Source organism: Alligator mississippiensis, chromosome 2 (assembly GCF_030867095.1).
Source record: "Alligator mississippiensis isolate rAllMis1 chromosome 2, rAllMis1, whole genome shotgun sequence".
NCBI lineage: Eukaryota > Metazoa > Chordata > Crocodylia > Alligatoridae > Alligator > Alligator mississippiensis.
In genome coordinates, this window is record NC_081825.1 from 291,751,438 (window position 1) to 291,776,564 (window position 25,127).

The 25,127-nt window shown below is 41.5% G+C and overlaps 1 protein-coding gene across 6 annotated transcripts in view; it reads right to left on the reverse strand.

Annotated features, from left to right (window-relative positions):
- The window catches only part of SYNE2 (spectrin repeat containing nuclear envelope protein 2), a 287,230-nt gene that overhangs the window by 111,048 nt on the left and 151,055 nt on the right, over positions 1-25,127 (reverse strand). For 5 of the 6 annotated variants that reach the window (XM_059723316.1, XM_059723319.1, XM_059723320.1 and 2 more), the window contains 12 exons: positions 23,401-23,556; positions 21,238-21,378; positions 20,718-20,900; positions 19,696-19,833; positions 17,236-17,421; positions 15,701-15,823; positions 14,745-14,927; positions 7,053-7,178; positions 4,132-4,329; positions 3,611-3,685; positions 884-1,003; positions 32-148 (listed from right to left, as the gene is read on the reverse strand). In XM_059723316.1, coding sequence (XP_059579299.1) covers positions 32-148; positions 884-1,003; positions 3,611-3,685; positions 4,132-4,329; positions 7,053-7,178; positions 14,745-14,927; positions 15,701-15,823; positions 17,236-17,421; positions 19,696-19,833; positions 20,718-20,900; positions 21,238-21,378; positions 23,401-23,556 — 1,746 coding nt within the window. The remainder of the gene's footprint in view (positions 1-31; positions 149-883; positions 1,004-3,610; positions 3,686-4,131; positions 4,330-7,052; positions 7,179-14,744; positions 14,928-15,700; positions 15,824-17,235; positions 17,422-19,695; positions 19,834-20,717; positions 20,901-21,237; positions 21,379-23,400; positions 23,557-25,127) is intronic. The other variant, XM_059723318.1, reaches the window with a different exon arrangement.

The following is a 25,127-nucleotide window of genomic DNA, read 5'->3' on the forward strand; positions in this document are numbered from 1 at the left end:
CATGCAAGCTGTTTCAGACCTACATACTCACCACTGGCTGATTGCTAAGGTCTGGAGTAGACTCTTCACTGTTTTCAGCTTTCTGGGAAACTTGAAAAGGTGTTTCCTTGTCATGTTGATCACATGATTGTATTAGCTCATTCGCATCCTGAAAAAAGGAAAAGCAGTGGTGGAAAGGTTTTGATTGCCTTCTTGTACTTTAGAAGCCTCCAAAGGCAGCAGTCAATCCACACATTATTCTTAGCCAACAATAAATGCATGTTTGAAACAAAGATATACAGAGACAAAAGGAATCGAAACTCTTGGCAGAGGTGACACTTTTTATTAGACCAACTAGATATTTAGGTGTGTGCGCCCAAAAGCTTGCAAATAAAGAACTTTATTTTGCAAATATTTAGTTGGTCTAACAAAATGTATCACCTCTGCCAAGAGTTCCGATTCCTTTTGTCTATTCACCACTATGGCTACAATCTGTACCCCCGATATATAGAGACAGATACGCTGTAGCTATCACAACTTCATTGAGACACAGATCTGAAAAACTCCCAACAGTGTAAATGAGCAGATATGGAGGAGGTGCTGCCCTGTTCTACTCCAGGACACATTTTCCCCATGTGATATGCCCCACAGTTGTATTTTGTGCCTGTTCCAGGGATAACAAATGAATTTGCTATTCATCTAAATCTGCATTTTTCAGCCTTGCATTTTTGACACAAGCAAGGGACACCTGTAAAGAGTTGTGAAGGATAAAACTCCCCCCTGGACAAAGAACAATGCAATGCCTATGCCCTCCTTAAGTTCTGCTCATGATCATTTAAGAAATGCCCGGGTCCAGTGCAGGCCTGTACAGGTGACAAATTCCCCATGCAAAGATAAACATTACCTGTGCAACGTCATCTGACAAGGTGCCAGAGGAGCAGGAAGCCGCACTGTTTTCCTTGGGTGTCTCATCTCTCGGTCCTGGAGGCCAGCAGGGTTCAGCTGTCTCTGCTACTGTGTTTTGCTTTGAAAAAAACAACAGTCAAGAATTAGCTGTGGCACATGTGGCACTCTTTGAAGGAGCATGTGGTCACTAAAACCATTAGGCACTCTTATCTCTGCTGTGCTTGCATCTCTTTCTTTGCCTATTTTCCCTAAAGGCCACATAAAATTGATATTTCTTTGTCTCTCTTGGTTCTGTATGAAGAAAAAGTCAGAAGCAGCAAAGGCCTTGGCTTGTCTGCGCTGGGAACAGACACTCCCTGCCCCCACGAACATGCACATTCAGGCCCTCCCACGTTATCTTGCCCGTGTGACTGCCAAGGCAAAAGGGTGCTATAGTTTGCAGCTTTGCAATTCTTGGTCTCTCTGCCAAGATGGGCCACAAAAAAGCCAATTTTTGCATGGTGCCTGGGAAAGCACAGTAGCCAGGTAGTGTCTAACCTACATACTTACCACCACCTTTTCTTTTTTTGTGTGTCCTTGTGCCAAGGTATTTAGCAAAATTTGCAAATTTGTTGGAATCTGACAGGGCCGCACTGTGAGTGCTTCTGCTGTGGCCTTGAACTTATAGTCTCTCAGCTGTCAACTGTTTGCCTTGGTGCCCATGCCACCCCAGCCCAGCCCAGCCCCCTACCACCACCTGAATGCTAAGGTAGGGAGCAGAGTTTTCACTCCAAGGATTTCTGAAAAATAGACATCCCTGAAAACGTAACTGGACCATCAGTTCATTCTGCATAAGGTACAGAGAGACCTGCTATATGGTTACACCATTTGGTTGCTATCAAGCAGGATACAACCTCTTGTGTTAGAGGGTAGGTAGGCAAGAAACCCCACAAACATTTCTGCATATATTTCATTTTTACATGAAAAGTAGAGTTTATTGGGCATTTCCTGTCAAAAAGGACTTCCTAGTAGAAAATTAATGTTCTCCAGCATCCAAATTTTCTATTAAGGAGTAACAGCTTTGCCAGAAAAATGTTTGATTTTCTTCAGAAAATAGTTTCCAGAGTTGCAGTTCCCACCCTCTGGCAGCCCAGTTGGTGGCCTCCCGGAAAGCTCAGACTTTCAGGATCTCTAGACCTGGGCTACCCTGCAAAAAAGACTTCCACTTCTGGCCGACAACCCAGAAACTCTTGGCTCAAGTTTTCTGAGCTGCCAAACTGCATCTGGCAGGCAGCTGAGCCTCACCTGACCGATTAGAATAAGAGTATTCATGTGCATCATGCTGAACACATGCCTAAGGGTTTCTAGGACTGGAACCCTAACTAATAAGATCCACAGGCAGGGCCATGTTTTCCTATGCATGTGTAACATGTCGTGTGTGGGTAACAATACAGAGGTAAGATGCTATAATACGTCTTTGCAAATTTCCCAATTTCATTTTTTCCCTACAATATTCATTTTCACAGCAATATTCTGCTATGACGTTGCCGCCTCTTCCCAAAGCTCTCAGACCTCACAGCATTCTTTCCAAGGGGAGCAAAGTGGCATTGGAGGGTACATCTATACTGCATGCCCAGCATGTCCCTGCAGGGAAGCCCAAGCATGCAGTGCTTTCTCTTTCCTGCTTGTATACTCCATATGGGAAAAATGTGTCAGAGAAGCTGCTATGGGAATGACTCCACTGGCTGCTCTCAAGCATGCAGGAGACTGAGGTCTTGAGACCCACCATGGGAGAGGAGAGGATATCCCTGGAGCACCTTCCACTAGCACATTTCCCAGGCTGGAGCATGTGAGGGGGCTGGAGGGAAGGGAACGCTGCAGAGCATCCCTGCCAGGATGTGCTGGAGATACACGGCGGACAAACCCCTAGTATTTTAGGTGGGGAGTTAATGTACTCATACAATGGCAGGATGTAATGATTAGTGCTGCCTGTGTGTTTCGGCAGGGGTTACTACTTCATTATTTACGATGGTGTTGGATCAAGGAGAATTAGCATAAATAATCCATCTCCAGTGTAGGGCTAAGGTCAGGCTTTTGCAACCATTTCCTCCTACTCACCCTCACATGCCAAACATCCTTGCAATTCTAACCGCCTCCAACTCTGCTCCACACCTACCATTCATGTTATGCTTCAAGTTTGTGAGATTTACCTAAGTCATGCCCATCAGTGGCCAACTATCCCTCGAAATCCTTTTGCTAAAGCCATTTGCTCTCAGAAATCCTTCCCTACTTGGTTTGCATCACCAATAATCTTGTCAAACCCTGCTTAGTTGAACTCATGCGTTATGTTTAGGTTTCTCTTGTTTCTACTGAAAACTTTAGGAAAGAGGATATCTCACTGTTCTGCAGAATGTCAAATGCACTGGCACTGGTAGGTTAGTGTCAGGCTCTGCCATCACACGCTCATTAAGTAGACCTTTCTGCTGCAAGCAGTATTACCAATAGCAGTAGAATGATTTGCAGAATAAGGTAGCAGCCAGCATAAAAAAAAGCAGTCTCTGGTCCAGCATACAACTGGAAGTAGCAATATTTTATTTCAGTCTAGTGGCTTTTACTATGACAGCATTTCCAAAAATGCACAATGAAGGAGGCTCTAAGGGATTCTAAAGGGTTTCACATTTGCACGTACATTTTTCATAACTTCCTCTGAAAAAGATCGTACTTCCCAACTCTCCATTCTACTTACTTCGCTGTGGGACAAACTATCTTCTGTTTCTTCAACTAAAGAAGGAAGAAGAGACACCGATCCTCTCTTTTTCAGCTACAAGGCAGGCACAGAGACACAATCCAATTACTCCTGGCAACAAAAACAGCTTTTCTTTCTGCCCCTTTCACACCCAACAAAATCGCGGCCTGGGGCCTAATTTTTAGAAATGCTGAGCCCCTGCAGCTCCAATTAAAGTAATTGAAAGCTGCAGGGTCTGAGTACTTTTGACAAACAGGGCTTTTTACCTACTTTGTCAGTTTGTAAATCTATGCCTACAATTGAAGTAAACCTCATTCTGCTCCATACAAACAATTTACTGAAAACCCTAGAACAAGCACTTGCGGTGCAAATTATAGAGCCCACATTTTGCTTTTGATTATTTCAAGCAACCTCACATCATTTTTCCATACACTGAAAAATATCCTGAAAGGCCTCCCCATCGCGCAACTAATCATGCCTCATCAGGACCATTTGAAGGGGTCGTGTGGCCTTCCACTTACCTGCTGCTCAGGGGCATCTCTCCCAACAGAATCACTTTCCTCTGGGGATAGAGGCTGTGGAAGTTCACCCTCTGATTCAGGATGTTCTTGCTGTAAGCACTGGTGTAGCTTGAGCATTGAACTCTTCATTCCCACAAGGATGTCTTCTTTCCTCTGGCACAGTTCGATGATCTGTTCTTTTATGGCTTCCAATTCTCCCTGAAGAGCAACAATCCTTGTAATTTACACTTTCATTATTAATTATGTGACAATACTTTATATCCGAGTAACAGCTGCGTCTTACTGGGAGAGGAGCTACTGTCTCTTCGTCCTTTTTTATGGCGTTCGGACAATTCCCCATTGTCACTTGCCAGAGATGCCCAGGTAAAACACAAACAGACAATAGAGTCTGGACACAGGGACTGCCAACTTTTTACCTGCCCAGCTATAGCTCATCAGGGAACACACAGGCTTGATAATCAGTGCTGATCTGAATTCTCACTAGTCTGGTCCAGCCACAGAATCCTCTCGGGAGGGTGAGGGAATGCAGCTAGATTGCATTACTCGGCTACACGGGTCAGCCAAGGCTGCTTGCTACAAGCCTGTATAGGGGCCAACTACAAAGCAGACCTTCTCTTAGTAGCAAGAAGAGAAGACACTCAGAGATCCTGGATGAGAGGGATAAAACAGCTCATTTCTTTCTCCCTGAAGATGCTTCAAAATAAGATTATACCTAGGTAGGGACTTTTATCTTTCAGGCTATATTAAGGTATAGCAGCGCTGCTCTGCAACTCCCATGTGTGGTGTTACGAGCCTGATAGTCTCATGAAAGCAAAGAGAGGAAAGGGGTAGTATTCTGGATGGATGGGATCGCAGGCTCAGGCAGCCATGGAGAAACCAGGGGGCAACAGAGGTGCTCTACTCTTCTTCTCAGGGCACATTCCAGTAGTTCTCCACTCCATGCTCCCTCTTTTCGGCACCTGTTCCTGTCCTGTGTTTCAGTGGGAACGGAAAAAGCATAACTGACTTAGATCCCGCAGCTGCTTGACCTCCCGGTCTCTAGGTCAGTAACACAACCAGAGCAGGGATTTTTCTTCTCCCTTGTTGACAATGCAAATGGCAGCACCAAGCTCACCTCTGTTGTACTCAAAAAGGGGCAAAGCAACAGGCTATCCGGTTCAAGGTCTGTATGTAGAGCAGTGCTGGCACAACAGCATGCCCTGAGGCTGTGCTTGAGGTACCTGGAGCAGTGGCATCAGTGCTTCCCAACAGCTGGGAAATCATTCAGGGCTGTTAATAAGACAATGTAAGCGGCTAACCCAAGTTAGAGGACACAGACAACAAACCAGAGCAGGGGCCTGCCTGAGCCACTGCTTCTGTTAACAGCACAAGGACACTGTACTGGTGCAGAAACACATGCAGGCTTTTTTAACTTAGGCAGCGTCCTTGCGGGGAATGCCTCCGGTGAGCATCTGCTATCTTTATAGCAAGCTAGTCAAGCTCAGCCTCTCCTAAGTCACTCTGGGTTCTGCTGGACAGGGGCTGGGGATCTATTACAACAGTTATGCTATTTCCTTACACAATGAATCGTGTGCAGCAAAATCCTCCAGCTGTGTCTCACCATCAGGAGAAAAATAAATCGGTATGAAATAATGGCTCCATTTGCACTTTCTAGCTTCAGTTAAGATGACAGATATTTCGATCTTTTGCCTTTGGAAATGGGAACTTAGCAGTATAACTCACATGCTGCTCATCTGCTTGCCAGAAAATGGTCAGAAGCCAACCAGAAGCAACATCCAAGTTATAAACACAAACCTCCCTCCAGGCCTCTGAAACGGAAGCTCCCCCAACCCTAACCCTCACCGAGATGTGACATTGAAAAGCTATTTGAATCCTTGAAATACTAATGTGCCAAAGCAGTTTTTTCTCTCTTAAAAAAAAGAAAGTTAAACTCAAAACCCAGTTTGGCACACCACCACAATTATGATTTTAAAAACAAAGAGTCAGGAAATGATTCACAGTACTAGCATTAACTCACCCATTCAACAACTAACTTGTAATCAGATTTATTATATATACTTAAAATAGGAGTGTGCTAGTAGTGTGTGCAATAGGCCGAGCATTTCAGAGGTGCTTTATAAATAGTAATGGATATACTGTAAGACACACATTTCCTGACTTTTGCTCGGTTATTTTTTTGTATTTAAATATTGCCGTGATGTCCCCCCTTAAAAAAAAAATTGCCACTTGTGGGGAGGAAAGCAGCACCTGTCTAACAAATAATGAAAACGTAGCACAATTCAGGACAGGAAAAGGAGACTACAGAATCCAACTGAAGAGCAGGGCATAACTTACATAAGTAAAATACATGTTTATCAAAGATGGAAAATAGCCATGGCACCGAGGCTAACTTCCTACTCCTAGCCAAAACTACCACCACAACAGCCTTAATGAGCAAAAGTGATCAGATCTTTGCCTTGTGCTTCATCTCAAAGGCAGAACCTATAGCAGCACACACTGCCCCCAACACCGAAGCAGGGCATTGGATAATGACTGACAAAAGGATTATTGCCTACTGACTCACTTCCGTGCCTTCCTACAGCCCTCTGAATTGTCTTTGCATGTCTGACACCCAGATACTGAACATACCTGGTATTAGCTCATCACAGCTGAGAGAGTGGGCGTTTTGAGATGCACTGAATGTACACCTCCATTTTACAGTAAAGTTAATGCTGGTCAGTATGCAGCATCTTATATATGCAGTCATATTCCCTGCATTAAAAACCTCCCTGTGTCCTTTGTTTAACCACAACATGTATAGAAATGATTTAGAGAGGGGGAAAAAAGGTGTTGCCATTTTCTTCACGTTATCATACAGTAGTGATAGTATTATAAAAGCCAGGCCAGGTCACACAAGTTAGAAAACGAAAAGATTAACTTACCTCTGGACAAGCAGCATTGTAAGAAGACAGTGGATTTTCATGTGCTAGTTCACCCAAGTGGTTCTTTAAGAATTGCTTCAACTTTTCAATTCCTTGTTCACATTCATCTGTCTCTCTTATAACTGACTATAAAAAGATAATTCACCTTAGTCATTTTAGACAGATTAATAGAATAGAGAAACACACAAGTCAGCAATGTAATGAACTCAAACTAGGGAAAAGTAGAGCAACCTCATTCATACATCTGTACCTATGCTTATGCTAAGAAACTGTACCCAGGCTACCAGCTAATTCTACTTTACTGTCTTCAATTCTATATGAATTTGCTCATAAAAATACTGTGTCACAGCAGCAAGTGGAAGCAAATTAGCTTTGTCTAGAATTGCAAATGCTCACTGCAGAGTAAATCTATGCATTTGGCCAATAGCTTCCTTTGTAAAGTTGGACACATTTAATCATATTCACCAGTACAGCTGTATGGGAAAAAAATTAGATAAAAAGAAACCGGATAATGTTTGACTTTATGTTATTTTTATTATATCCAGTTAGAAAAACTACTTACTTTCTACTGGATCGATTTAGGTTTTTATTGCAAGGTGGTTCTGCACAAAGTGAAGATGAACCAGGAGGAGAGTTCCCGGGAAAGGTGTAAACTCCCACTACAGTATCTGACAACCTGACCTTACTCTCACTCATTTCAACTCATGTGAGAAGGAACTTTGCAGACTTGCAGGAAAACTTGAAGTACAATTGAAAAAAAAACTACAAGCATCAAATGAAAAATACAATTTATCCGTTTTACCAATAACAGATTGTAACAGGCTGCATGCCTTAGGGGCTGCAGCTTAGTTGCAGGCAGTGAGGAAGTCATTTGGCCTGCCTAGGAGGACTAAGTCAGCTGAAGAGGATAACTGGCTGGCTCAGAGGAAGTAAAAGGCTCTCAGAGAAGGGAGCTGGAGGGAGAGAGCAGGAAGACTGCAAGGTGGCTCAGTGCTGCAGCCTCTAACAACACTGTCTCAGAGTTTGGGAAAAGACCGTAAAGTTTAAGATAACTGTTTATTGTTTATGTATGTGCCTGTTTTATGGGTTATGCTGTGCCCTATGGGGTAAGTTTGCTCAGGGAAATAAAAGACTGTACTGTGTAAAATGACAACCCACTACACAGACAAACCTCATGGATCTAAAGACTTCATTACTCACACCAAAATTGCCACTTACCCAGTCATTTAGCTGATGTTTTACGTATAAAATAAGCAATTTCTCATGTTACCAGGAGACCATAACTTCTACAAAAGATTGTATTTTGCTAGAGCATCCAACCCACAGAATGTTTACTAGTGCACAAACTATATCTGTCAAACAGCATGACTATTATGTCATATACAATTCCTAGATTTCAATACAGCAATGTTTGCTCATTCATTTGCTCATTAAAACTTCCATCACATGTAATGGCTTTCCCTGTTTGGAATGCAAATAAGTGAGGCATTACTATATGTCCCTTACAGATTGCAAGAGAAGGTGTAAGCTATTTTGATATCTTTAAGGGAGAATCTGGGAGGAAGTTATGACTTTTGGGACAGTGAGTCTAACACAACAAAAAATTAAACAAGTAGCGGAGAAAATTGGTAATAAAGATAACAGTAGTCTTTCTACTCACATTCACTTGTGCTAGGAAAACCAGATGGCCTTTTAAGATGAAGTGCTAAGCACCTCTACTGCTGTTAGGTTATCTGTTCATGTATATGCTGGCACAAGTTACCTGGACGGCTGGGTGGTGGCTAATATTCACAATCTTTTTCAGACTCTTCCAGCCACACCTGTCTCAATCTTAGCAAGCCCAGTAGTTCTCAAAGGACCACAATGACTCCTCCAACATATCTACCATCCCCCATGTGCTAATGGATGTCCAAAGGTCTTTCTTTAACCTCAGCCACCAGAGACTTCTGGAAGTCCAGTGCAATGCACGTGGTATCATGGAGCCAAATTTCCTACTGAAAGCTAGGGTTCTCAATGTGTCATTTCACATTTCATTTTAATTGCTTGTTTTGTGATAGTACCTATAAGCCTTAGTCACAAACCAAATCCCCACTGCTGGATACTAAGCAAGAAAAAGCCAATCTTTGTCCTAAGGAGTTTACAATATAAGGTTTCTATTTTGTGATTTATCCTGTTAGCCCTGTACAAGTCCACACGTGATAGGAGGTTTTGATTATGTGAATGGTCAGCTTTCAGGGACAGAAAGGGGTGAAAGAAGCTAGAAAGAAAATGTTTTGGGGTGTATTAGGACCCACACAGAATGGACTCCTATAGCTGAATCCACACAGGTGCAAATGGATATAAATACAATAATTTTAGTTTAAAAGTGCCACCCTACCCAGCCTTTTCTCCAGTTTAAGCCAGCAATATACACATCTATACTGAGTTAGTTCAAGAACAATTAATTTTAAGGGCTCTTGTTTTTATTAGAGAAGTCTTTCAAAAAGGTAACCCAAGGTTACAATATTAGCACAATATCATTTAAAATGTATTAAAACTATGCTTCTCCTCCCTACAAAGTCTGGAGACCCAGCCATGCCCTTCATAGCATCTTTCCCAAAATATTGTCTATATATGGCTGTTGGTATGTATGGAGCTTCTATTTTATTTTAATATACTGTTATAGTGGATAATACTATTAATATTGTTGTTATACAATATCACATTTAGTTCAGTCCTCAATAAATTTATATTTAGATATGGAATAATGCATAAGCATGTTAACACACTAAACTTTCAAAAGTAAGAGCAGATTTTTTTCACATTGGTTTTTGCTACAACACAACTTTCTAAATCAGAACTAATAATAATGCTTTACTATGCTTCTCCCTTGTAAGGTCTTAGCTAGCCCACAACTAGTATTGGACTACACTTGTGTTCAACCTACGCAGCAGCACTGGCAAGTCTTTGACACACAGTTTGGTACCCTAGTTGCCAAGAAATTCAATTTTTCCAAGCTGTTTTCTCATGAAGAAATCTCACTTAAAATTAGTTAGATACCTAGGCAGTAAAGGCAGATGCCAAGTGTAAAAATTATTAGCGCTCCAGCAAGTCAAATGCATTTCAGAGCAGGAAAATTATGGTTATTCTCTTTACTTGTAAGAACCACATAATGATACTTTGAACTTACAAAATATTTTGTTTCTGAGGATCTCAAATATGTTTTGAAACTACCAGTGACTTTAGCTTCATAACCTGCCTGTGAAGTAAATATAAAACTTTAATAGAGAATGTTACATCATAGCTAAAAGGCCAAGAAATGATCTATCGTATCCACTTTGTAGATATAGGACCTCACAAGGTTACACAGGAAACCTGAGGCAAAAAAAGAAAAAGAACCCCAAGACCTGACAGCTAGACATGCATCTTAACCACAAGGTGTTGGCTCCAACAAAGACGACTGCAGGATGCTGCTGTACCTAATAGTCTCTGAGCCTACCCTGCTATAAAATATGTATACCCTGTGACACAGTCCACACTAGCTCATGATCTTCAGAGTTCATAACCTTAGGTATCTGAGCACACAATCACAGAGAAGTAGTGCTGGAAGGGACCTCTAGATCACAGGTCAGGGGGCACGGGCCCGCAGGGCCTCCACCAGGCTGTGCCCTGTGGCAGGAGCCCCCCCATGTGCCCCTAGATGGCCAGATCTTCCCAGACCCATCTGGGCTGGGGCCACCCCAACATGAGTCCCTGCTGCCGAGCTGAGCAGCACCCATACATGGCCAGCTGCAGCAGGACTCAAGGCACAGTGGCAGCAGCCTCTGTTGCCTCCAACCCCGCAGAGATGGGAAGGGAGCCCCCTGGGCTCCAATCCTCCCACTACCTACCCAGGCTGGGGCCCCACTTACCTTCCCCTGCTCCTGGCTTGGCTGCACGGTCAGCCGCTCACTGCAGGGGCCTCGATGTGGCCCCTGTCCCTTCCCTCCCCTACAGATTGACCGGCTGGGGCTGGAGGCAGTGGGTCTGCACGTCCACGCACGCCCAGCTGTCTCCCCAGCCCAGGATCTACCAAGAGGTAGATTGGGATCCCCACGTTGGTGATCACTGGTCTAACCTCGTATCAAAATTACATTCAAACCTGACACAATCACAAGACATAATAACCTAGCCTAGCACAGGTACAGCAGAGAGACTATGTCAGCCAACCCAGGAAGATGGCCATGCCCCTCTGCTACAGAGGAAAGCACCCCCCTTACCTCCTCCTGCGAGTTTGCATTAATTTGACCATGGGGGAAATTCCCTCCTGATCCCAAATATGGTGATCAGTCTGACCCTGAGCAAAGGGGCAAAAGCCTCTAGCCAGAAACCTCTAGGTTTAAAATCCCAGCAGAAGCTTTGGCACACCCCAGTCAAAATCCCCAGACTTGCCTGCAGTCGATTCCCAATACTTCTAAGGAAGGCTTAAAAACAAAACCCTGCTACATGTAGCAACAGCAGGGGGAAAAATCTCTCTCTGCCCTATATAGCAAACAGCAAAGTCCAAACACGTGGGAAACACCCATAATAGAACATAGCACAGTTACTCCTAGATCATCCCTGACAAATGCCTGTACAACCTCTTCTTCAACTCTTCCAATGATAGAGTTCACAACTTCCCTAGGCAGTCTGTTTCACAGTGAAGAAGTTTTTCCTGACATCCAGTCTAAACCTACTTTACTGCAACTTCAAGCTATTAGTCTGTGTCCTAATCGCTGCAGCAAGAGAGAAAAGGTGTTTTCCCCCTTCTTTATGGCAACCCTTCAGGTACGTGAAGGCTGCTATCATGCCCGCTCTGAAGGCCTTTTCTCCAAAAGCTGAACATACCTATTTCCTCTCTTCTTTTGACTTGTTTTCCAAGCCCTTTATCATTTTCATTGCCTGCCTCTGGAAACTCTCTATCTTCTCCATGTCCTTTTTAAAATGTAGAGCTCAAAACTGCACCCACTACTGTAGATGAGGCCTAACCAGTGCTGAGTAAAGACGCACCATCACCACCTGTGTCTTGCATCTAATGCTTCTATTGATGCATCTCAAACTACACGTGCCCTTTATACAGCTGTCACACTGTAGACTCATACTGAGTCTGTGATCTACCAAGATTTCTAGATCCTTCTCCATAGTGCTGCCATTCAGCCAGGTGTCCCCCATTTTTTTATTTGCATTTTTTATTATTCTTCCTGAGGGATAGCACTTTGCATTTGTCAGCATTAAACTTCATCCTGTTAGTTCCTGTCCACACTTCCAGTCTGTCAAGATCCTTCTAAATTGCGCTTCTGTCCTCCAACATGACATGGTCATAATCCTTTCCAGGTTCATGTAACCTGTAAACGTGCTCAAGAAACTCTCAATTTCAGCATCCAAAATATTAATAAACGTTTTGAACAGCACAGGGCCCAGGACTCTGCTCAAAAGTGTCCTGTCATTCTGTCATAGAGCCATTTATAATTACTTCTTACTTGCAGCTATTGAACCAGCTGTCTCTACACTATATAGCAGTTTTGGCTAGCCCACACTTCTAGCCCACATGCAACCTTGTCAAAAGCCTTGCTGAACTCCAGAAGCACTATATCCACAGCATTCCCCCATCCACCCTAGTGCATTTGTCAAAGAAAGAGATCAAGTTTGTTTGACATGATTTGCTCTTTTTAAATCCATGCTGAGGGCTTGTGGTCTGTCTTCCCTCCTCCAGACAGTTACAAATGGACTTCCTTAGGATATGCTCCAGTAAGCTCCTCTTCTAGGTACTGAGGTGAGGCTAACTGGTCTAGTTCCCCGTGTCCTCCTTTTTGCTTTTTTTTTTTTTTTTAAAGAGGGGCACTATGTTGGCCCTTTTCTAGCCTGTTGGTCCCTGGTCTGTCCTCCATGACTTCATGAAGATCATTGCCAAGGGCTTGGAGATCTGTGTCAATTTCTTTGGTACCCTGGGATAAAATTCATCAGGCCCTGCTGACTTGAATTCATTCAGACCCACCAAAACCTCTGCTGTTTCTTTTGTTCTCATGCCTCAGCTAGCCTCCTTCCTTATCCAAATAATCTTTGTTAGGTAGGTGTCCGACTGCACTTTTTATTTTGAAGACTGAGACAAAGTAGCTGTTGCCATGGGCGACTGGTGCCGCCTTAGTCAGGGGGGGCCCATGCCCCCCCCTCCCCCCGTGACAAGTCCTGCCGACCGGAGTGGGGGGGGGTCCCCCATTCCCCCATGGACGATCCTGTGGTCTGGGGGGAGGGGTCCCCCTAAGGCGATCCCGCAATGGCCAATTGCTGTGCTTGTTGCAGCCGCTTCTGGGAGTGCAGCAATTAGCCAGTGCTTGCAGGGGAAGCACCAGCATACTCACCAGCCCCCCCACGCTCGCCTAAGCGGTGAGCGTGACCATCAGGGGGTGCACACATGCTCTCAGGGGGTGCACATGCACCCCCTATGTGTCACCACTGGCTGTTGCATCTTCTGTTAAGATTTCACCCTGGCTAGTTAACAGTGGACCCACAGCTTCCTAGGTCTTTCTTTTCTGGCCAACATGTCTAGGGCAAAAATGGCAACCTTCATGTACTAATTGCAACAGATGTTTCCTTGAACTGCAAACTGCTTTGCAAGAGCCTCTGAAGTTCGTATGTGCTCCCTTGATTAGAGAACGCACTAAATGTGCATTTAGAAATACACTTTTAATTGGTAACATCCTGCTGAGAAATGGAGGGGCCATTTTAGATGACTTGGCTCTGAGCTTCTGTTGCTGGGCTCATTCAGGAAGACAAATAGCTTATCAACAGCAGAAGCTCAGGTGTAGTTTCTAATGTCAGGTCAAGAAATGCACTGTTTATCAATCTGAGACTGGATAAGTCACAGGGGAGAAAAAATGCCCAATTATGTGCCTTACGAGTATGAAAAGATCTGAAATGCCCCCTTTAAAAACTGACTTTGCCTTGTTCATATTTTAACACAATCAACTAATTACCTTACTACCAAGTGCTAACAACAAAGAAACAGACTGTCCATGTCCTGTTGAATCTTTAAGGGCCTCAGTTTCACAGAGATTGAGCATTTACCCCCAGTTGTCTTTCCTGCTTGGTGCAGGAGGCTGGACCCGATGATCTTCCAAAGTCCCTTCTGGCCTTTCAATGTATGAATTTATAGCAAGGGAGGCCAACCTGTGGCACAGGCAGCCTCTGTGTGGCATGCTACAGACTGGGAAGGGGGACAAGTGGCACAGTGGCAGAAAAGGCAGGGAGTAGAAAGCAGGTCAACAGATCAGGCAGGAGAAGGGGATCAGAGTATCATATGGGAGAGCGGTGGGCTAATTTGTGTCACACCTGCCAAAAAGACTGGCCCCCCAGTGATTTATAGACTATAGGGAGCTTAGGCCACTTGTCTCTTAATATAATGTAATGCTTTTATTTAATACCATGAAGTGCCACAAGGTGCCATGAGGCATTAATCATACAGGAAAATAAGCTATCATCTGGCTTAGCTAAATTCTAATATGAAATTAATTTCAAGACAGTTAGTGTGCTTTGTTCCTCTGTTAAATTACCCAGCTAAACAAAGATAAAAAGATGTGGCAGGTATATTATATTCCTGTCTTGACAATCTAGTCACCAAAAAGTTACTATAATATTACAAGCAGTTATGTATGAGAGAGTTTTTAACAAACGAATCTGATATCAAAAGGATTTTACCTCTAGCAGCTCATTTTGTTCCATGGTAAGTTTCTCTAATGTTTTCAGTTCTTTCGAAAGTTGGTTTGCTCGTTGGAAGACCAAGAGAGGTTGCATTTTTGCTCCTGGTGACTTAAGAGCTGCTTTACAGGACTGTATCTGAGTGATGCTTTTCTGCATGGGCCCAATGTGATCAAGAATAACCTAAAATATAGGATGGATGATGAATGTGCTATGAAACAGGAACGATCATTTTAAAATTATATTACAGCAACCCTGCTGAAAAGTTCTTTTACATAAACTCTCAACGACAGGATTAAGAACTTCATATTCAGAGCGTTTTATCTTCTAATGCTTAAAAGAAAATATATGATAAGACTGTGTGATAAGGCAAAAGGCATCCATAAATGACACCCCTGGCTATTTTTCAGAGCCAAGGCTTATGATGAAATTACTATATCTTGTTGATTATACAATCAGGATAGATTTAGACTGTATTTCCCAGTACAAAGTTCATAGAAGGTTTAATGGTTAATTTAGGCAAAGGCAGCCTGACATTTCTGTTTCTCACAACTTTATTTAGGAATGTGGAACCTTATTAGGGCTTTCTCCACATTGAGAAATGGGGGATATGTTTTCAAAGAAAATATTTTGTAGTATTTCTTAGTTCAACACATACTATTGCATCTACAATAAGTGTCCTTTAACAAAGAGCTGCACACACACAACCAACCAAATTTTCACCCTGCCTCTGAAACCATGTCAGTAAATTCTGAAGGTAGATCTGCTGAAACTGTGGCTTGTAAACACAGAAAAAAGCAACAGTTTCTTACTATTTTGATTTATTTTGCCTAGGCATAGAGGGTAGAACTGATAATTTATGGTCTGCTCTTATAAAACTTCTTCTTACCTGAATACATTAGCATGTTTCACAATCAGTGTAAATGAGGGTCAGGTTTAATAAGATTTATACCCACCTGTCCATGTTTAAGATGATCCTTGGGAGAAAAATCTAAAAGATCTTCTGATGACAGGATTGTTTTAATTTTGGCAATATCCTTCTCCATCGCTTTTACATCAGATTCAATAATGTCCACCTCCTAGATTTTTGGGACAATCAAAATATTTCTGGACTGGAATGATATGCTACTGTTATATGATTTCTAATGATGGTTATTCTTAATAATGCTATCTTAACAAAACTGAAGATTTTATCCAAGATCTCAACACACTGTACTCAATTTCAGCCACAATACAAATTTTCTTATCAAGCAAGCTAGAACCACAATGCACATGCACAAACAACATATGAATTTCATTTAAATATTTTATATTAATAACATATCTTCAAACAGCCCTACAAAATAGATCAAACGGTCTGTGTTCTTACAAAATGCTTTCATCAGAATTATATCAGAAAGTGTCCTTAACTGAACCTTGCTACAAAAATTTCAAAACAGCAGAGAATGAGTGCTGCCACGTGTACAATCTGTGTTAGTGGGGGGTGGAAATCAAAGTTGCTTGGTATAAACCAGGGGTGTCCAACTCACTTTGTGCCCTGGGACTACAGGGCTCCTTGCAGGCCAGATCCAGCCCAGATCATGAGCAAGTGGTGGTGGTTGTTGCAGCAGCAGCAGGGGTAGATCCAGATCTCACCCAGAGAACATGGCAGCAGTTCCAGATCTGAACTGGAGGCACACGATCCTGACTCTGGCCTCCAATGTATGCCTTGGGCCAGAGCCAGAGCTACTGCTGCTGTGTGCCCCAGGTTGCAGCAGCAGTTCCAGCTGTGGCTCCCACACAGGGCACACAGCGGGGTGGGAGGCCATGGAGATAGGGCTACGGCAATGGCGACAGGTGAAGTAGCTATAGGAGTGGTGTCAGCCCTCACTTGCTCTCCTGCTGCAGATCGCCATGCCCACCAGTAGTCCAGTGAGCCAGCTGGAGCAGCTCCATGGGCCAGAGCCAGCCTGCGAGCAATGTGTCTGACACCCCTGACAAAATGTCTTTCAGATGCTCCTTGTCATAAATTAGAGGGGGAATTGGGTATTAATAGTCATTTGGTCTGGAAACAATCAGGTTTGATCCTTGGCAGGGAATCAAAGTATGTTTGAATCTTACCCACTGCCAGCAACGGTAAAACTCTTTGGGGCCGGTGCACATGTATACACGATGAAATGTGTCATAAGCACCCAGGCAGGTACTGTCACTCCAGAATAAGAGCAGTAACACGATGATATATCCTGGTATAAATATAACGATATATTTCTGCTGCTAAATTTCCCCTCAGCAAAAAGACCTTTGACTAAGCGAGGACTGTGTCTTTCCTCTTAATACAGATAAAAATATATGTCTCCAAATTATTTCACCATTACTGTTAAATGTTACAGCTTAATTAAATGTTACGCTAGTCTGATTTTATTTTGTCTTTGAAATGATGCATTTACTACCTCTATTTGACTCATCTACTGAAATGCCAACAAAAGATGCTTTGGAAACCACGCAAACTTACATCTGCCATCTGCTGGATCCGAGGAAGGATTTTCAGTATCTTTTGCTGTAAATTTGTGACTTGGCCATTGACTTCATTCAGCTGTTGCACCATGTTGTCCGTTTCAAAGATCAACGATAATTCACCTAGTTCTGAGTAAATGCTATGCAGAAGGTTTTGCTTCTGCTCTGAATCCTCTAAAGCCATCTAGAAAAAAAACCAGAATAAAGATATTCAGTATTGGAAATGTTTAGATTGCCTGAATCACTGGAATAAACTTCATTTCACAAAGCTTAAGGTTAGAAGGGACTGTCTGATCTCCTATGTCTCACAGATCATTACATTTCCTATTACTATGTTGAGCCAATATTTTGGGTTACACTAGTGTATTTTAAGCCCCCTGGGCCATCCCAGGCAGAACCAAGAAGAAGAGTATGCCAGCAATGTCCCAAATCCTGGCCAGGAAGGGAAGTGATTTGGAGAAATATGCCTTAAAAATTACAGCGGATAATTTATAGCCCATTCAGCAGAGGAAAACTACACATCTCTAAGGTCTCAGCCAATCTGCCATAACAGAAAATTCTTTCATCTGACGCATCAGCCAGGCACCTACGAAAAAGGCTTGTCTAGATCAGTGCTGATCCAGAAAACTAGTATAATCTCTGATGTGGAAAGCTAGAAACAAACAAAGCAAACCAACCCTTGAGAATACACCAGGACAATTTTGTAGCATGGAGAAATTTCCTTCCTGACCCCTGTGGGTAACTAACTGACATCTTGAAGCATGAGATTATAATCAATATCTTTGTGCAAAACTGGAAGATTTAGGAGTGTGTAGAAGGCAATCCATGAATTAAATGGATGAACAGAGATCAGCTCCAACAAAACTCTGTTGCAATCCCAAATTCATTAGCCTTCCCGTCCCAAAATGTTCCATACTGGAAAGAATTTATTTAAATACAATCAACTAATCCTTAGGTTAACATGGATAATGTTGCATTTGCAGTCTCTATGGTAGACTTGGCCATTCAGCATATAACAACAACTCATTTTCAGCTTCTTTTCTAGTAAAATATCCGGTACAAGGAATTTGGTTGTAGCCACGTTGATCTAAGGACACAGGCAGACAAGGTTCTTCCATTCCCTTCCCCTTTCCCCTTTCTCCCCTCCCCTACCTTTTTGCCATTCGTCTTCCTAATGTCCAGCTATTTTTTTTTCTCAGACAGCCTCTTTACCATAGTCTCGCTTACTCACCTTTGACTTCCCCTCCTTCCCTGCGCTACCTTTGGTTTTCCAAATTTCTACCTATTTACATTCTCACGGACATCCTGTCACACTTTTAACTTCTCTCATTCCTTGGAGTCTCAGACCAGCAGAGACTCCCTGTGCCTGATGAAGGGTGACTGTACTTGAAAGCTTGCAAAGAATGTTTTTTCCAACTACTCAGCTGGTCTAATAAAAGATATCACATCTACCCAAAGAACCTTGCCTGGTACAGGGAAGGAATTTTGAGGAATTTTTACATTTAAAAAAAATTATATCTGCACCTGCAAACACTCCTTTAAGTTAAATTAATGAGTTCTAATCCCAAAAACTCAAACTTCATACGCAGAAGTCAGTTGTTATAGCATTCAGCCTATGACATCAAATTTTCCCTGGTAATATTATGAACACAGAACTGTTAATATTACTTATCAAAATCAACATTCAGGTACAGAAATAAACTGACTTATCAGTTGTGGTTCATTCAAAATACTTCATAAAATGCACAAGAACCAGAACGTCGAAACCAAAAACTGCAGGAACACTGCCTGCATAAGCTCTAGCACTTGATATAGTATAAAGCAGGGGTTGTCAACTGGGGGGGGGTGTGGCCCCAGGGATACTTGGGAAGGCCCTAGGGGGTACATGTGGGTGGGTGGGGACACCGTGCCACCGCCTCCCAAGAGCAGGGCTAGGGCAGGGCAAGGGCAGTGGCGCTCCTCTGTGGGCCACATAGGCACTGTCCAACTGGCCAGACATGGGGGGGAAGCTTGCATGCAGCAGGTGCCATCACCACTCACCACCCCATACTGGCGCTGCTCCACATCTGGCTCTGCACCACCCCCCTCCTCCCCTGGCTCCGGGTCTGGCCGCACCCCCCCCGCTCCACATTTGGCTGCCGGGGGGTACACTTACTAAAATAGGTTGAAAACCCCTGGGATAAAGCAATGTTCCAAAAAATAACTGTCATGTATATCACTTTTGCAAGACCTATACATCCACTGCTAAAACATCTCCCACATTGCGATATGGCTGCTGACATTTTTCATAATAATGACATTTTTACTCGCATTCAGATTTTTCAGTGGACTTCCTTATTTCTACCTGAAAAATTTATGGGTGCAAGATCTATGTCTACAAGTGGGCAACAGCTACATACAGCAGGTTAAATGTTTATAATTGGGGCTCCCCATGTAGAAAATGTGTATAGACACTTACTTGCAGGGCATCGGCATGTTTACTCAAGGCTTTTGCAGAGTCCTTTCTAGACTCAGCTGTTAGCAAACAATTGGTATTTTCTATCCAAACTTGCAAGCTTTTCAAGAGTTCTTCATACTCCTCCATCTTACTAGTGGCCTATAAAATTAAAAAAAAACCCATTTAAATGTCTATTTTGTAACAGTTAATATATCTTATACACTAAAGGCTTGAAATATTAATTATTAAGATCTAATTTTTTTTTTAAGTAGTCAAGTTTAGAACACTGGACTAAGATAGGAAACTTGAGTTCAAACCTCAACTGAGACACGGACCTTCTGTGTAACAATGGGCAAGTACTTACTTTACCTTATGCCTCAGTTCTTTATTTTTAAAATGGGAACAATATTATTTCATCAGAGGTTATGAGAATACAGCAATTCAATGATTGTCAGGTTCTCAGGTCTTTCCACATTCACTAGGCTCAAATGGATTGACATCAATAGAGATTGATTCAAGTAACTGAATGAATTTCTGGTCATAATATGAGTAGTGGCATATCTAAAGGGCAAGGGCCAGCCTCTTTCCAAGGGGGAAGAGGGTTGGGCTGGGCCAGGCCAGGAGCGCTGCACCTCTGCAGGCTGCGGGCAGGAGAGGGGTAGGCTCAGCTGTGTGGGATGGGCAGGCAAGCAGCAATGGCAGCACTGGGAGGTGGGGGCTAAGGCAAATTTTGAGGTGGCTATAGCCTCCGCCCCCCAAGCCTCACCCTGCTAAAGGGTAAGGTTAAAAGCAAATTTAATCTGTTTTTATGAAATGTAGGAAAGTAACACTGCTATGAAATGAACAAAGTTGATTTAAATCAAAGGAATTAATTTTCATCCTTGTAAGTGATTTAGGCATGTAGAAGCCCAATTCCCACTGACATTTCAATTAAATTTAAAGTTCCTCCTTGTCACTTTAGCACTTCTAAAATGTATCTAGCAGTCTCCTTTTAATATATATGATTCTTCTTGAAGTCCAGGCACTTCTAGGTTTGCCTCTACCTTGTTCAAATCTGCAGTTCTGCGCTCAGCCCGTTGCGAGACCTGTTGATAGCGCTGTACAGGAATCATTAGGGTATCCATCCATTCCTGTGCATGACATGGGTCCTGCTCAACTATATCCTGAACTTCTGCATCCAGTTCATTCAGTTTGTAATGCCAAAGATCGAGCATATCCCAGATTTTCTGTGTAAGAATATAGTAAACAAAATAGTAGGATAAAGTCAGGCCTAGCCATGGCAATAAGGGCATTTCTTCCCCCCTGTGTGGGACATCTCAGTTTTCAATTTGAAAAAGTTCATGAACTAATTGGAGTAGATGAAAACATTTTGTAACCACCTCATGTGAGTCATGCCCCTCAATGAAAAGAAAAGAAAAAATCTTGTACTGTACATTGAGAATGATTTTCTAAGTATTTATTAGGTGTCTCCTTTTATGAGCATAGAGAAGGGAAAGGTCCCCTGACACTTTCTAAATATGGCCAAGCTCTTCCAACAGGAACAAGGGAATTTGGCGATGTTACCTTCTGACTTTCCTTGGCTTTTGCAATGTTTTCACTCTTCTGCTGCAACAATTTTTCAACACCTTGAAGACCATTGTTAATCTTCTCTGCTTTTGTATTCATCGCATAATAAGGAGAGCTCTGTAAGACTTCAGTGTTAACCTATTGTAGGGAAGGGAAAAGGTGACAAAGACCATGTTTATCGAGAATACGACCAAATATATTTTTGAATTCTTTTAATACGTTTTCTTTGAGGTAACCAAAGGCTGCAAGGGGCAGAACCAGATTCGCTGTCAACATTTCTGTGATTCGGAGTTTACAAATCATTCAAGATTTCATCCCATTAAACACAGCAACAAATAAATGCCAGCTGAACATGCATAGTAGCAGGTTAAATTGATTTAACTTTTGTTTGTTAAAAAGAAAAGAAAAAAAGTATCACATGCCTGCCCAAAATAACTTACATGGGTTAAAAAATAAATCAACCTCCCCCACCCCAAAACAAAAAACCCTTTGTAGACCAGTGCTTGGACTCCTTACTGCTTAAGTCTTCGAAAAAGAGGATTTAGGTGCATTTGGAAATGTTATCCTTGATCTTATTAAAAAATGAAAAAATACTTGGTGTACCTTTGTACCATATTCTTTCCTTGATCTTTGTAAAAAAAAACCAAAACACTTCTGTTCAACGGCTGTGACATTGATGGGATCAAACATATAAAACAGAATCTCCCTCTCAGAATGAAATCTGCCTTTAATGAACTCAATGCAAATAGGACAAGACTATACCTGCAGTATTAGTCACTGGGAAACCTAACTAAAATGTATTGCTTCAAAAACTATTTATATGAATTCCTGTTTTAGCTGATTTTGGAAAGAAACATCATACCATCCTCAAAATATTACAAGTTAATGTAACTCAGAGCAATCATTTGCCTTAGGCAAATAAATATAATAAACTTCACTTCAACTCAAACTGATTTTCTTCAATATCACATGTTTTTGTTCTAGGTGGTATTTAACATCATCATTTGTTACTACATTATAGAGTAACTGTTATTTAACATAATACATAATTTCCTGTCCTCTGATTTGTGTACTGGATCCATGCCAGGATAAAAATTAAATTTTTCCCCGTTCATTATTCGACTTTCAGGATACTACCTACAAATGTGACTTTATTTAAACCAACATGACTGAGTCAGCTAATTGTTTAATGCTATATAAAATACTGAATATTAAATCTTATAACATAGTAAATAATTCAATATGCATTAACAATTGTTTTGAGACAATGGATTTTCATTTTGGTTGATTTTATATAATTTAAAAACACCCGACTGATTAAGATTTACGTATTTAAATATTAATATTGATTACTCTCTATTTTAGGACTGTGATAGTAGGGGTATCCAGGAGAAATACAATGTCACTTCCTTTCTTTAAGAAAAATACAAAGAAACAGTAAAAAAATGACAAACAACTGCAATGAATTTAAAGAGAGAATAAGACGGGTACACTAAACTTGGGGAAAATTGTAGTCCCACGATCAAATAATTATTTGTTGTTGTTGATGTCCCCCTTAAAATCTTGACATCTTTGCTTTGCACGGGATGAATAGTGTTACCTAAGTATACTGTACTCTGCATATCTAGAGAGCACTGCAAGTGTAAGGTTGATGTTATTCAATTATCTAAATTAACTATCAACTTTTTATACCAATGGTAAGCATGAAGCGTCACATTAGCAATGATATGTGTGAAAATCAGTTTAAAAAAGGTTTTGCTGAACTTCTTGATGGCTTTGAAATGTCCATAGAACATAGGCACATGTTTTGAACAGCTGGTCTCACACAGCAGTATTTAACATCTTCAAAAATGCTGTTAGTAATCAAGTTTAGGAACAGAACCGCAGGCAAGAGACAATACTGGTGTCCTGGCAGGTACCTGCTTCTTAGCATCAGTGATTCTGCAATTTCTTTTTATGACCTAGTTAAAAGACTTTCATGTACCAATTTGTTTATGCTAGGACTTTTAAAAAAGGAGAGAACATTATCTGTAGTTTATATATTTTCCCCAAGTGTGAAATCCAAGGGCAATTAGTACATAAATCAACTGAAACTTATCAAACTAATGCAGTGTATATGCATTTCAAGGAAATAAATTTCTGAATTACATAAATTGTTACCTTCTCTTCCAAGTCTTGTAATGTTTTCTTGCAGTCCTCCAACTGTGTCTCAATCTCTGCAGGAACTATCGTATACATCTCAGAGTACTTGATTCGTAGTTTCTCCATAATATCCTTAATAGTTTGATTCTCTCTGTTAATTAGACTCTGAATCTCCTAAAAACATGCAAGAAGGGTTTCAGCCTTTATAAAACCCTAAAAAATTTAGCTCAGTAACAAGTTGCTTACCAAGCTTAACATTTAAATAAGTTGTTTTGCATTACAAAACCTCATTTGACTACCTCTGCAAGCAGATAAGAGCTGAGAAATATTCACTGGTTTAGTCAAAAGATGCTTCTGAATCTGCAAGAATTAATTAAATGTGATACCACTCCGCGTCAAACAATTGTTCTCTTAACACTTATTGACAGATATGATAACATTTTAGCTGTCCCAAGCACTCCTATGATTAAATGTTCATCTTTGTGATGTTCCTGTTACCAAAGCTACAGTTTTACTTTTAAAATAGTGTTAACAGATTATATTCAATTCCTACGTTATTATAACACTACAAAAGCCACTAAGAGCACCAAGCTTGAAGCTGAAGTGTCTGCTTTCATGTAATTATGTAGAACAGCACAGCAAGCTTCTTTCCAAACAGTAGTTTCCAGTTCTGCGTGAAGAATGTAGGGTTTATGAGATAAAAGAAACCTGAACAACTGTTTACAGCCTGTGGCCTAGAAACAAAATCTGATCCGAGTCCTCTCAAAGAAAGGATGAAGAAGAAACTCATTTGTTTCAAATGTTTTCTAGAATTTCAGATTGGAAAACATCTTACAGTTACTTTTGCCTGCACTCACTCACCATTTGTTAACCTCAAATGCTACCAAATTATTAAGCCAAATGATAAATTCTTATTAGGCAATGAGGTTCTTTCCTTAATTAAGATTAGACCAGGAGTGGGAGGCTTTCCTGTTTGTCTGAGGGGTTTAATAGTCATTTGGTTTGGTTTAAATCCTAACTTCTTTTGGGAAATCTTGTTTCCCCGCTCAAATACCATACATAGAAAGACTGTATAAATGGATAAAAATAAAAGTTTATTCTCATTGTTCTGTGACAACTAGGTCCAATTACAAAGAGAGCTCAACATCTGTATGCCTAATACGCCAGAGAGAAGCTTACTATTATAGTGCCGCAATAAAGTTTGTGCTGCCATTTATGGGTGTTTGTAGATTCCCAAAAGACCTGATTTTGAAAGAAACAGCTATGACTATCTCCAGTAATCGGTTAAAAAAAATCCCTGCAAAATGGGCTTGTATGTCAGTATGTAAGCACACAACTATCTGACACTTTTTTATCTGTAAAATGGCTGTCTTTAAAAACTTTCTATTTAAACCTAGAGACTTAGATAAGAAGATTACTTCACTATCTGCAGCTCTACTATACTTTGGCAGTACTGAAAAACATGCCAACTGACTTATCTAACTAAGAAGCAAGGGGTTTTTGGTAATGAAAAATATTAGTTAAAAAAAAAAAAAAAAAAAGGTAACTTGCTTCTCACATATTCCCTGAACTATCCCAGCCATAACAACACTGCAACCTTGCCTAACTATGATTTGCAGTTAACGTCCCCCAGTATTCACTTTAACTAAGTTGTTAATTTCCGGCAAGTATAAGAAAATGCCAGACAGGGGAGATGTCAATGGAAGCAGGGATCACCCTAAATAGACGTTATCGCTCCAAATTCC